Source organism: Odontesthes bonariensis, chromosome 20, assembly GCF_027942865.1.
Source record: "Odontesthes bonariensis isolate fOdoBon6 chromosome 20, fOdoBon6.hap1, whole genome shotgun sequence".
Classification (NCBI taxonomy): Eukaryota; Metazoa; Chordata; class Actinopteri; order Atheriniformes; family Atherinopsidae; genus Odontesthes; species Odontesthes bonariensis.
The window spans coordinates 11,507,949-11,522,641 of NC_134525.1; the positions used below are offsets into that span (position 1 = coordinate 11,507,949).

The window sequence follows — 14,693 nt, forward strand, 5'->3', positions numbered from 1 at the left end:
CTCTGATATATTTGTTACTTCTGTATTCTTTACGTTACTGTATCACAGACTCAATGAAAGTGCAATAAAAGAGATAAAAACTCAACCGGGTCAGATATGATTCGCTGGAATTTCATCCACAACAATACAACACTGTATGCTGCACTCACAGCCAAACTGTTCTCTTTATATGTCTCTGCAAGCTGGACTCTTTTTATCTAATATCTGTCCCCTGAGCAAACCTCACATCTGCAGGAATTACGTGGGTGGGGTTTTACCCAAGATGATAAAACATGCACAGCTATGATTATTAACATCTTTTTCTGTAAAGGTACATATTGTAAATAAGATACTTGTCATATTACAACGTAAAAAGACAAAGAAACAAACTCTTCCATAGATATGCCTTTCTTGGTTTGAATGTAAATGCTGCTCAGATGACAGTTTAAAGAAATATGACCTTTCCTACTCAGACCCAAAGTGTGCAGAGGGACCACTGGTGGCAATAACTGATTTCTGCATGTCTCTGCACAAATCTGATAACTTTCTGTAGTTTAGTTCAGGGCTGAGGATGTGGGCACCTTGCAGTCTAACAGTCTAAAAATAACAGATTCTGCAAACCTCAATGACCTGAAACAACGTTGTAAAGAATGAGTGGGGAGAAAATTCCTCCACAACCGTGTGAGAGACCGATAACATCAAACAGAAAATTATTACTTTAAGCTATAGATGCTAAATGGTTAGCCTATTATGTGGTTACTTGTTTTTTTTACACACTGCATCTGCATTCTGTCTAAGTTCTCGTTAATTAGACGATCACATGGTGTAATGTGTCATGGCAGGATAAGTCACAACACGTCACATGGAATTCTTTTCACTTGTATGTAAAAGGAAGAAATTCGAGGAAAGTTCCTGATCTTATAATCTATTTGTGGTGATGATGGCTGAAACATATAGATCAGGACAAAAGGGGGGGGCACTCTTCTCTCTGAGCCCTTCTTGCTCCACCTCCAGCTTAGGTATGTAAAGATATGAATTCACTCTTGTTTTCTACTCTTTGCCTGATCTTTGTCTGACTGCAGGGGTGTGACCTCCAAACCTGTAAGTATGGCACACATTTAAACCAATAGACCATTTTACACTTTTAATGTAGCGTTGTTGCTAGATCATTTCTTTTGGACACAACATCGCACATTTCTTCTGTTTCAGAATAATGAGCAGGAACTACTTGTCCAAAAATGATGAGCTGCGTGAGGGGGACTCCATGATGTCGAACAACAAGCAATGGATGGATATGTTTTAGGTGCTCAAGACATTTGTCAGGATGTGTGCCATATGAGCAGAAGGCGTGCACACTGATCACACAATAAAATCTCCTCATCTCTCCCTGCAGGATGACGGCAACTTTGTTATGTACGGTTGGAAGCCTGTGTGGGCTACAGACACTAACGGATTAGATGTGGTCCGTCTGTGCATGCAGCCAGACTGCAACCTGGTCATGTACAACCATAATGACACACCCATGTGGAGCACAGACACTAACATGTCTACAGAATGTAAGATGTGTCGTCTTCAGCTGACTAATAAAGGCAAACTGGAGCTTTACCGGGAGGGCGAAAAAAAGTGGAGCTCTGCCAACTCGAAGTGATGGCCTAACACGGCGTTACAAATGTCTCTGACCTCTCTGCATTTTAAAGTAATCTTTGCAGTTCTCTGGAGCTTGATTCTATGGTCAGATTTGAGAAGAAAATAAATAAAACATTTAAGTTTTCTGTCTAATATCACACATTGTCTTTGGTGCATTGTTAAGACATAAAAACTGTCTGAATTTAACATTTACCCCATTTTATTTTAGAAATCAGAATGTATCAGAAAGTAACTCCCTGATTTTCGTGCTGTTTTGTTTTCAGGATCAAACCATCAGTAAAAACTGTTGAAGTGTGGACGGATGAAGCTGCAGCAGCTCTGCATGAATGTTTTTAGAGCACAAGCTGGTTCAGCACCAGTGGAGTTGGTGAGGTGGTGTGTCTGCTCACAGCCCAAACATACTCAGAGACAAAGCCCACCTGAGGCACAGCCTGTTCACCCTGCTGTCATATGGAGAGTGATCAATGCCGGTTTGGCAATGGTATTATCCGGGACCTATCCCGACCCAAACCATCGACCTAGGCTGCTTGGCCCATGGGGAAAATAGTTGTAACTAATTTTTGTCACTTATCTTATTCTTGCATTAATATCAATTCAACTGTAGTCTGCATAAATTCACCATTGGAACGCAGCCGCCTGCTGCATCACAGCAGATTAAATAGGTTCTACCATGTAAGGGAATTCTCTCCTCCCAAATGGTTCAGATGGTTTGGCCCATGGCTCGTCTTTTAAATAACAATGGCGCGACACAGAGCGCGTCAGTGATGGAGGGTAGAAAGAGGCCAGGTGGAACAGAGAGGGCTAAGCTCAAAAAAAGACAGATGGCAGCCAAGTGTGCCAAATTGACAGATATCTTCTCAAGACAAGCTGGTAGGTTACTGAGAGATATGGATAATAGGCCTGGTTGTGAATTTGATCAAATAGGCTATAACGTGGCGAACGTTTGCAATGCCAACTCAACTGTTATCTGACAGCTTTTGTTGTTAAATATGTAAAATCTCACAATTTATATGATTTAAAAGTGTATTCCTATATTCAAAGAAGAACCGAACAATTTCTTTACATTCCAGTTCTGATGAATAATTGCTTAACGCTTTACCACACTTTATCTCCTCATCAACTGTAGCCCACATTCCCACAGGCGCGCACATGTGGTTACTAACGCAATATTAAATAGGGGCGATCACATTTGTTGTTTGATATTTGTTATTAAATGCATCTCAAACATGCAATTAAAATAAATATAATTATTTAGAAGGGCTGTATGCAAATATTGTTCATGGTTCGCATGCGCAGGGACAGGGGCAGTATGGCAGGGCAGGGGCAGCGCGAGCACGTTGGGGTGTTTAGTTGCCTTTTTTAATTACTGGAGAGTCTGCACGCGCGTTCTATCCGCGGGAATCAGCATCATGTTTCATGTTCAAGCCTTCCCCTCCTATTTATTATAATGTGAGCTGAGCCCGCTCACGCCCGTGCAAGGAATAGACTGTTCTAGTTTCAAGTTGCAATGAGCACTTATCCGGACACCGCGCGGGCACGACGCTTTGATGTGAAAAGAAGAATCTGTTTTCTTGTTGATTTCTATCCATTTCGGACTGAACACGAATGTTTTTTGTTTGTTTTATCTTTTTTCATGGACTCAAATTCCTCCTCCATATCAGTGGCCTGAATTTGAATTAAAGGGACACTATGTAATAAATTAAGTCATTTATTAGCTCAAATCAACATATTCATTCATAAGTTAGTTCTCATTGGTGTAAAATGATCTCTGTCAACAATCTCACTTATCCTCATGAGTGAAGAATAACTTGTCTGTATCTACATAGAGCAGGTAAGCTCTATGGAGGCTGCCATGTCCTTCCGCTCTATGAAAAATGACGAAGTGCCGAGAGGGACATAAAGCACTTCGAATCGCGATTTCCCCACCAGGCCTGCAAGCGGAAATGACGTCATTGTGACGTCATTTCCGCCAAATGGCTTATTACAGCCGCTAATGCTAAATAGATTTTATTCCTTGGCACATATGTCTTTGTGTTCATTAGCTTTCTTTTTGTAAGTGCATCATCTTCTTCTTTTTATTATTATTTCTATGCTCCCCCTGGATATCTTCTTTTTGGCATTATACTCACATTTGTAAACTGTTATTTTGTTGATTTACTAATAAAGTTTAAAAAAAAAATGCTAAATAGATTTTATCTCGTAAATGATCCCACTAATAATGCATTGATTGTTACCAAACTTCTGCTGTAGTACACATAGGCTCTTAGCTCACAAAACGAGGCATTAGAAAGTTTGTAAGTTTACCGGGAGTTTATTTACCACTGCTAATGCTCCTATTGCTAACACAGGCTAATGCTAATGCTGCGTCAACGTCACTTCCGGTAACTCCCGGAATATGACTAATTGCATTGATTGCACACCAAAGGAGATGTTATGTTATCTGACATGTTATCTGTCATCTGTATTCATAGTGTTGTTGTATGTGTGTCATGTAATTCTTTGTACTGTGTGTCTTGATTTCTTTTTGTTTGTATGGACCTTGAGTCTGAAGCTATAGCTTCTTGAATCTTGACACATTCCGCTTGCCGTAGTTCAAGAAGTTGCAACGCACATTTGAAAACGCGAGGCGCTAGAGAGCAAATTCATTCAACTTTGCAAAATAAAATTGCACCACTAGATGGGGGAAGAAATTACATAGTGTCCCTTTAAATTCCTGGACTGAGAAAATGGCCAACCCCGGCCCTGGAAATGAACTTGAGACTCACCTTCTGTGGAGACTTTTATCAAGCACAGAAACATCATGATCACCGAAAACATGGCAGGATATACTTTATATGTCCATATTCCTGCTACGCTTCATGTGATGGTGCAGCACAGGTCTGAACAGACCGTTTTGTTTCCTGTCAAAGGTAGAGGCGTTTATAATGGTCCGAGACATGCTTGACTTGCATTTGAAACGGGCGTGAAGAGCTCAGTATATCTGCTGCTGATCAAAGATAAAGTTTATAGAAAACATTTATATTTAACTGTTTTATTAAATTTACATTTATATTCCTATAAATGAAAGAGGCAGTTATAATGGTCTGAGAAATGCTACAACCTGCCTAATATTTGGGAGAAACTAGAATTACTTCAGCTGAAAAAGGAACTGAGCTGTCCTGACTGGAGCTGCACAAAACAAAACAAAAGCAGTACATGTTACAAGTCAGCTTTAAAAACTCGGGACTATGTTTAAATGTGTAATTCATACCCAATGACCTGTTTCCAAAGAGTTGACTCTGTGACATGTTAACCTGTGCAGGAACGTGTTAAAATAATAGTTGGGACAAATCTGACAGGTTCTAACTACAACAGAAACAAAATAATGATAAAACAAAGACTACTTTATTCAGACAACACAAAAGAATAAAATGATTATTCTTTTATCATTTAATTTGATGTCTGCAGTATGATTCTGTTTTAAATGTCAGGGTTTGTGAAACTTGTCTTGGGTTTTCTGTTTTCTTGTTTGCATTCTTGAGTTGTGGGTTTAAATTACAATTTATTCTGTTGGTCTTGTCTTAATTTGACTTTTTTGTTTGTAGTTACTCTCATGGTTTCTTGTGATTTTCTAGTCCTTGAGTTCAGTCTTTTCTCTGTAATCATTTCTCAGTCTTTTGTTCTGTGTTCTTTGTTTCGCTTTATGTGTCCCTGTGTTTAGATTTTGTCATAGAATACTGTTTCCCTGTTTGGTTTTCAGTTCCACTTCCAGTCTCCAACTCAATGAACCACAGCTGCAGCCGCTTCCTCATTAGTTACCCTCAGTATCTATACTCCTTTGTTAAACTCACTCTTTGTCAGATCTTTGCTGTTACTATCCTGAAAGTCATTATCTGTGGTCTGTTAGTCTATTTTTGTTCCATTTGGTTTGTTTTTGTTTTCTTGGTTGGAGCTAAATCAGTTTCAAGATTCACACATGCGCAGGACGCTTTACAAGGGTCTGTCGCCTCGAGCAGAAGAAGCAGCTTAAGGTTAAGAAATTCGTTGTCAAATTTCCATTTTCCAACAGCCTGAAGATCGCTGTTCTCCACCACCACCAAACCGTAGCAGCAAAGCTGCTGTACAAAAAAATTTGCGATGCGAATATTCGCACCGCCTTCATGTGGCGATCGTTGCCGCAGGTGTAAATTAAATTCCATCGCCTCAAACCCTGCCTGAAACGCCTCTTTTGCGCGAGTAAAAAACGAGTGAATAGCTCAAGGGGCTTTCCATGGCTGATTGCGTCCTTGTACAAATCCCAAACAAGGTTTTAATGAATCTATAGCCTCTTTAGAATAATTCCATCCAGATTTGAGCTGTGTAAGTAATGTAGTTTCCATACAGGACCCAGTTCAGGGTGATCAGAATAACAAAAAAGCAGTGAAATGGCCCTATTCTGTATTTTCACAAATCAGAAAAAGGTTTCACAAATCCCAAACAAGGTTTTAATGAATCTATAGCCTCTTTAGAATAATTCCATCCAGATTTGATCAGTGTCACTTTTGTAGTTTCCATACAGGACCTTGTTTTTTGCTCGATCAAAATGCAAAAAAAAAAGCAGTGAAATGGCCCTTTATGCCCACCCCTTTAATGCGCGAATCGGATGCGAACTTCAGCGTCGTTTCACTACTCGAAGCTTCATTCAATTCCCTTGGGTGACATCTACTGGCGTAGCGATTGTTGCACCATACGAAGCCCTGCCAATGTGATGCATAGCCTATAATAACACTTATGTGTGTACATATTTTGTAGGTTTGTACATAGGTTTGTAGTACCTCATTAAAGATTGATTAATTTACCTATGAAATAATAATTTGCCCTCTCCGGGTCGGGAATGAGATCCTTCACCAAGTGGAGGAGTTTAAGTATCTCGGGGTCTTGTTCACGAGTGAGGGATGAATGGAACACGAGCTTGACAGACGGATCGGTGCGGCGTCTGCAGTGATGCGGGCTCTGCACCGGCCCGTCGTGGTCAAGGAGCTGAGCCAGAAGGCGAAGCTCTCGATTAGAACCGCTGCTCCTCCGCATCGAGAGGTTAGGATGCCTCCTGGACGCCTGGTGAAACACGTCCCACTGGGAGGAGACCCCGGGGAAGACCCCGGACACGTTGGATCTCTTGCAGGGGAACGCCTCGTGGTCCCCCCCAGAAGAGCTGGAGGAAGTGGCCGGGGACAGGGACGTCTGGGTTTCTCTGCTCAAGCTGCTGCCCCCGCGACCCGACCCCCGAAGAAGCGGAAGTGGAATAATAATTTAAAAACAATGTGAACATTTTTGGCATGTCATTCTTATTTTCTGTGGGAGTGTGCTTGGTGTAATAAAGAGGGTGCTTGTGTTACTTAAGGTGTTTTGATTACAGAAAAGTAGTTTTTGCACAGTAGAAGGGCTCAAACGGTTTCTTTTTTTTTTAGTCAATTTCTCCAGCTTTGGAAAATACTCTGTCACAGGGAACAGAGGAGGCAGGTGTGCTGAAGGAACTGTTTGGGTCGAAATATTCCCACACTTTAGAACGCTTCCTCGATGGTTGCTCCATGAGAGAATAATCTAAAACTCCGAATATCAAAAAACGAGAGCTGTTCGTAACGTAAAATACGTGTAGAACGGGGACATGAACCGGGGCTTCAGCCATCTTGAATACACTGAATCAGAAAATGTTCAAAGCTCCGCACATCAACTCGAAGCAGTCGGCTGACTGAATGAAGCAGTGAAGTGGTTCAAACGTCATCACTGACGTCACATGAAGCAAGTTCCGGCCCACTGCTTCACTATAAATACCCTGTCGAGTTTGAACCGCGTTTCGGAGCTTCGGCGTTGGAGGTAGCATGACTGACAGCAATGAATTCCAGTTGCAAAGGTATCTTACTAAACATACGTTTTTTTGGTTAGCAAGCTGATATGCTGTCAGCTAAACCTGACGCGATTAGTCGCTATTTTTGGGGCATAGAAATAGAGAGTAGAATGGCCAATGAACGCAACGGCCTTTGGAATGGTGGCGTCAACAGACCGCCATCTTGGAACATGTCTAGCGCCGCCGAGCGCTGCATTGAAATTAATGAACATCGAGCGGAACTAAGCAGAAATTGGCGTAAATTGACATATTTGACAGCCGGTGTTTTTTTTTTTTTTTATCCTCGTTCATTACAAATATTAAGCATGTATTTACATAGGTAAATGATATATAAGCCAATGTTGGTCAACATGGCATATATTTCTGCTCATAACATAGGCCTGATTACCATTTCTTTCATTCATACGAACTCCTAAAATGACAGATCAGCTTGGTTAAGCCTAAAATGTTACTGTGCAGTCTTTTGGAAATAAGGCACACCCAGAGGCGCAGCTTGTCAACAGGCAAGGCAGCCAAGGCAAGCCCCGAGCCACTAGGGGGCCCCCGAGAGCTGAGGTGCCAGGGTCTCCGCGGATCCTTAAAAAGTATTAAAAAGTCTCAAGTAAAAAATACGTTTTTTAAGGTCTTAAAATGTCCGATTTTCGAAGAGTGGCATTAAATTTCATCTGGGCGGAATGAAAGAAAGATATGTCTGGAGAGACGTTCGAACTTTTGTGTGTGCGCCAGTACTTCCGGCGAAAACTTCCGGTGATTTGAGCGGTGTCAGGATAGTAACCTGACTCAGGTCATCTGGCTGCGTTCACCAACTACACGCGGGGGCGTTCCCTTTCCTCGACAAAGGTTAGCCGAGAAGAAAGATGATAATATAACGTAGCTAAAAAGACTAGCTTTCTTCAGTAGCCTAATGCTTACCGATTTAGCAAGCCTAGCAGCCTCGTTGCTAATGCTAGCTGCAGTAATTAGTAGTAGTATTTAAATGATATGTCAAAGGTTGTCTAGTTAACATGCCATTCTATAATTCCATAATTGCATTGTTGACTTCGTCAAACTCACATAGAGTTCCACTGTGGGCTATGTTCGCGGAGAACTAGCCCCTCAGAGTGTTTGCGATTGTTGGCAACGTTCGCCGGAAATTTAAGGCTAGTGGAAAATAAAAACCATCATTGTCATTGACGGATTTTTTTCAGCTATGACGGAAAAATTTGAAGGCCGTTCGTCATTTAGACGGATTTGACCATTACCAATAATAAAACAAATAACAATAAAACACACAATTTAAATCATAGGCAAGTTATGACATTTTTCTTACTCTATATAAGTTTTATTGCCGTCACCAACTTTCAATCTGAGCCGCAGCTTTGGTGTTCAGTGGGCCGATGCATTGTAGCCAGCTGCGCGAGGGTGTTCTGATAGCCGCCTGTCTGTAACTTGAGTAAGATGATGAATCATAAAAGTAGCCTACTGGTAACCTCACACCCGACCTGGTGGTGGCGAGCTCGTGCATATTAATTAGCAATTTATTAGCGATTGATTAGCTGTCATCACGTTCAGAGGCTCTTGCCGGCTTCTTATCGTTTCATTGGGAGACATGTTTCCCGACTTCAGAGCTTTGGCTGAAGTGGCGCTGGTCATTCCAGTCTCCAGCGTCGCAGCTGAGCGTGGGTTCAGCCTTCAGAATAAAATTAAAACCTCAATGAGAAGTCGTCTGTCGGAGGCAAGGAAGCAAAATTTAATGACAACCGCCTCGGCAGCAGTCTCAATTGATGCGTTCGATTACACACAAGCGAACTCCCTATTCAAAGAAGGAAGGTTTGAGCTACAACAGGTCAATTGCAGATTACCACTGCAACCATTCTAAGTGGACTGTTCATATTTCACTTCAATTGTTCTAAGTGGACTGTTCGTATTTTCACTACAATTTTCTTCGTTCGACTACGTTATAAAATAACATGTTCATATGCCCAACAGCCGCAATGTTTTTAGCAGCGAAAAAAATGAGTTCACAAGTGACCGAACGTCAATCTCTGAAGAAATGCATAAAGAAAAAAATATTAGATAATACACACTTGTTCGGGGAATTATTTTTTAAATGAAAATAAGTCAATAAAACACGAGTTATTAAAAGCATTAGGATATAGCCTGTATATGTATATTAGCCTACCATTTAAAAGCCTGTATATTACCATTTAAAATAAAATGACGGATAATAATGGACAATGACGGAATTTTTACGACCCTGTCTGTCAAAATGACGGACAGTGAAAAAGTCTAGCACAACCACTGCTTATGAAATTGATATCATGAACAGCTTTACTTGTCACAAAGAATCTTTAAATGAACACAATTATTATTGGATGGCCAGCTACACCCGGTAGATAAAAAGCAACAGGCGAATATCAAGTGCCAACGTAGACAACGTAGTCTTTTTTTTAGTTATTTATTTATTCTTTACATGTATATTTTAAAAATAACAATGTTTCACATGTTTGGAATAAAAAGAGGTTTTATTTCATACACTTTTCGTTGGTGTCAGATGTTTTGGTCACCAACACTGGTCGGTGGGGCCCCCTAGGATTTTTTTTTTGCTTGGGGCCCCCACAGACTCTAGAATCGCCACTGGGCACACTCTTGTCCAATGCTGAATTTATTTAAACAGCGTTTCGTACACTGGCCGAAACGTTACCCTTCTAGTGCAAAACTCAGCTTACAGAATAGCTCCACGGGTATTTATTCACAAACTACGGTGTAAAAAAAAAAAACATACTTAAAGCGATACTCCGAGTCCGGAGTAGATTCAACCTAGGGTCATTTGAACCGTGATATCCAGCCAAGTAGCCCACCCGAAGTTTTTTCTATATTGGCTGAACATCAGCTGGGTTACTGAGTAATCCCGAATAGCTTTGTGATCTACTACTGTAGACAAAAAAGCAAGGCTGCTCAATTTCTCCATTGATACAATAAATTCACAACTCTACAACATAAAAATTCATAAAAAAAACATGTAGAATATAGCATATACTTTGTTGTTTACAGTAGTAGATCAACCCTCATCTTACTTTGAAGCTCCCAGCTCCCAGAAGTGACGTCGACGCAGCTTTAGCAGCAGAGAAGCTATCAGGCTTGTGTTGATAATAATAAACTCCTGGACTATTTTCAAACTTCCAAATGCATCGTTTGGTGAGTACAGACCATATTTGTACTACTGTAGAAGTTTGGTGTCATGGCATGTGATTTTAGTGTGGTAATTTTGGAGATACGGACCAGGATCCATTAACCCTTGTACGAAGCTATTCGGAATAACTCAGTAACTCAGCTGATGTTCAGCTAGTATCGAAAAAACTGCGGGTGGGCTACTTGGCTGGATATCACGGTTCAAATGACCCCAGGGTGAATCTACTCCGGAGTATCGCTTTAAGTCAGCTGTTCTGTCACAAATCGGGCACTTCGCTCAAACAAGATCCTTACCACTTAAATGCTTTCTTGGAGGGCCCGTTATCGTGCTTTAAGTCACGTGAACTCTTACCTGAAGGGCCCGTTCAACAATAAACAAACACACCAACATGATATACCACATGAAAATCATTTTTAATGCGAGATGTTTAAGTAAATTGAACAACAACGGAGGTGTACGGAATGTTGTTATTGACGTGCTGCAACAAGCACTGTTGCAACTAGCATGCCTATGCTAACTTTAAAGTTATTCTTACCGTGTTTTAGCCACTTAAACTCTTTCCTGAAGGGCCAGTTCAACAATAAACAAACACGTCAACATTATATACCACATGAAACCCACTTTTAATGCGAGATGTTAACGTAAATTGTACAGCAGCCGAGGTGTGCGGAATGCTGTTATTGACGATTGACTAGCATGCTAGGATTGGAACCATGTACCAAGATGGCGGCGGTTCTGACGCATGCCCAGAGGCTCGTTGGCCATTCTACTCTCTATTTCTATGTTTTTGGGGGATCACTTTAGCAAGCTAGTAAATGACTTCTGGCATGACTTCATCATGCATGGGTAACATAAACTGTTTTACAGTATCTTGTATTGTGGCTTTCTATTTTGAAGATACAAGGATGTAAGATCAAGAAATAAACAATTTAATTGGTTCATGTTTGTTCAGCTTAAAGATGTTTCTCAAATAATTTTAAGTTTCATAATTTTGTTAACAGGATGTGGAGATTCAACTCTTCTTGCAGCCAGGTATATTATCCACACAAACATCACCACTTTGACTCAGTTTATAGATTGTAATGTTAAAAACTGTAACCGTAGGGGACGTACACTCTTAAATCAAGGATTATGCTAATACCAGCTCTTATCTGGCTAATACCCGAATCAGTGTATAGTTGTTTTGTTTCCTTTAGTTATGACACACACAAAAAAAAAAAACTAGAAGCAATTGAAGCAATCACAAAGTAATAAATATCCTGACTCCATTTTTTTAATTGTTATTTTCTGGGATTGCAGTGGTGACAGTGACTCCATTAAAGTTTTTGTCCGAATACGACCTCTGACCCAGGGTACTGGGCTGACCACAGATGGGGATCCGAATCTGTGTCTCACGGTCACTTCACCCAATACCATCCGTCTGCTTTCAAAAGCAGAACCACAAACCTTTACCTATGATCATGTGGCGGATATGGACACATCTCAGGTTTGAATCATGTAGATATAGTTTTGCAAACAATAGCATGGCTATCGTTAGTGAGAGTAAGTGACTCATTGATTGTAGAAGAACTAACTTATATGAACAAAATGGCTCTCGATGTGTAATCTTGATCTTTCTTTCTACAACAGGACGCTGTATTCAACAGTGTGGCCAAGAATATTGTTGAGTCCTGCATGAATGGATATAATGGTACCATATTTGCTTAGTAAGTGCCTTTTATTTATAGAGGATTAAAATTATTCATAGCATTGTCCCTTATTTGGAGCACCTATTCCATTCCTCATGTGATTCCTCTTTTGCTTCTACAGTGGACAAACGGGTTCAGGGAAAACTTTCACCATGCTTGGTAAGAAATGATTACTGACACTGTATTCTAAAAAAAAAAATCAAAGATCATGAAGTTGCTTGACAATAGTCGCATGTTTTCACTCTCAAGGGCCATCTGAGTTGGATAACTTCACAGACGAACTGAGGGGGGTCATCCCTCGCAGTTTTGAGTACTTGTTTTTTCTCATCAACAGAGAGGTAGAAAGGGTGGGGTTTTGGATTTAATCACTGTGGTGTTATAAACCCATTTTTTAATTTCTTCTTTTGTTTTCATGATTCTGGTGCTTCTTTTTTCTCTCCATCAGTCTCCCAAGTCCAAGAGATTCCTTTGCAAATGTTCATTTATTGAGATATATAATGAACAAATTTATGACCTCCTGGACACAGCCTCAGCCAACCTTTTTCTCCGAGAGAACATCAAGAAAGGTGTTTTTGTCGAGGGAGCTGTGGAAAAGTTTGTGAACTCAGCAGCAGAAGCTCATCAGGTAAATTCTAATCTGTCGAGAGTTATGGAAGGTTATACTAACTGCAATATTTTATTACACTCCTCTATATTCCAGTTTTATTTACTTTGTTCGACAAGTAAAGGAAATTATTTTGTCTCCACTGATCAAAGTCATTGCAGCAACTCATTCAAGAATGTTTTGAGAATTGTAAATAAAAAAAAAATGGAAAAATTTGTATATATTTACAAGTAACATTATTCTGGAAGTTTCTACATTTAGCAAGTTAGTTGGTGACCAGATCTGTGCCCTGCTGGAAAATGTAGAGGGCGGTCAAGAGATTTATGAGAGGCTCACATCTTATATTCAGCAACAATGGACACAAATTCTGCTGAACAGTATCATCAGTTCCCAAAAATTATAGGTATAAAAAGTAAATGTGATGTAACTCAATGGTAAACAGCCTTACCCTCTTTTGTATGTGTTGCTGGCATCAAATTCTTTAGATACTTTTAATCCAGGGAAGACACTGAAAAATCATTTTCTTTGGAACTTTTATTGTTGAATAAAACTTCAAACAATTATACTGTAAAAAATTTGTTTCAGTGTAAAAAAAAAAAAAAAAAAACTTTCCAACTTTTCTGTAAATTGTGCTTGTATGGGACTTAATTAATATTGTTGGGTTAATTTAAGAAATATTTTTGCCAGCCCATTAAAAGAAACCTACTTTAAGACTACATTTGTGGCTGTTTGCAACCATTTAGGTGCTGTCAATGGGCTGGCGTAATCGGCGCGTGGCCTCCACCTCCATGAACCGTGAGTCCTCGAGATCTCACGCAGTGTTCACCATGACTTTGGAGTCCAAAGAGTCCATCAACGAAGTGGTGAACATCAGAATGTCTCAGCTCAACTTGGTTGATCTGGCAGCATCTGAGAGACAGAAAGACACCCCCTCAGAGGGCTCTAGACTCAAGGTAAAGCTTTGTGACTGAATGCTCTTGCACTGTGGTGTGGTATTTGTGATTTTTCTTGTGTGTAACAGCTGCTGTCTGCACTGTTTCCCTTGCAGGAGGCCAGCAGTATCAATCGCTCGCTCATGTGCCTGGGCCAAGTGATCATGGCACTGGTGGACGTGTCTAATGGGAAGACCCGTCACATCTGCTACAGGGATTCTAAACTCACCTTCTTGCTCAGAGTAAGTGTCTGTAGATGGAGGCTGTTTAAGGTGGAGATTGGTTTGGGTATCATTATGAAATATGAACAGAACTGTCATTGTATTAATTTTCCAATACACTGACACGCTCCTCAACATTTTATTTTTTATTTTCAGGATTCTCTTGGAGGAAATGCAAAGACTTGCATTATAGCCAACGTGCACCCTGGTTCAAAGAGTTTCAGAGAAACACTGTCGACTTTGCATTTTGCCCAGAGAGCAAAGTTAATCAAAAATAAGGTATGTGTCATCAAACTGAGCTTCACCTCAATCAAACCCATACATATTCGACAAGACTAGTGATTGTTAAATGATAACTCTGCATTTTGTCATTTGTGTGCAACCATTCTGCCTTTTTTTTTTTTTTTCAGGCTGTCATCAATGAAGACACACAAGGCAATGTGAAGCAGTTACAGGCTGAGGTGAGAAACCTGAAGGAGCAGCTCACTCAGGTGCTGGCATGTCAAGGAGTGGACTATCTGAGAGATGCTGCACCAGGAGGCCCCGAACTCAGCATGGGTAACAATTTGAAGAAAAATACAACATGA

At 40.4% G+C, this 14,693-nt stretch overlaps 1 protein-coding gene across 1 annotated transcript; it reads left to right on the top strand.

Moving 5' to 3' along the window:
- Positions 1-9,077: 9,077 nt before the first annotated feature.
- LOC142370496 (kinesin-like protein KIF15-A) lies at positions 9,078-14,693 on the top strand. Its single transcript, XM_075453075.1, has 10 exons — positions 9,078-9,151; positions 11,961-12,147; positions 12,291-12,367; positions 12,471-12,508; positions 12,599-12,696; positions 12,795-12,974; positions 13,697-13,906; positions 14,002-14,127; positions 14,263-14,385; positions 14,517-14,693. The coding sequence occupies exons 1-10, from the start codon at positions 9,078-9,080 to the stop codon at positions 14,691-14,693; spliced, it is 1,290 nt and encodes a 429-aa protein (XP_075309190.1).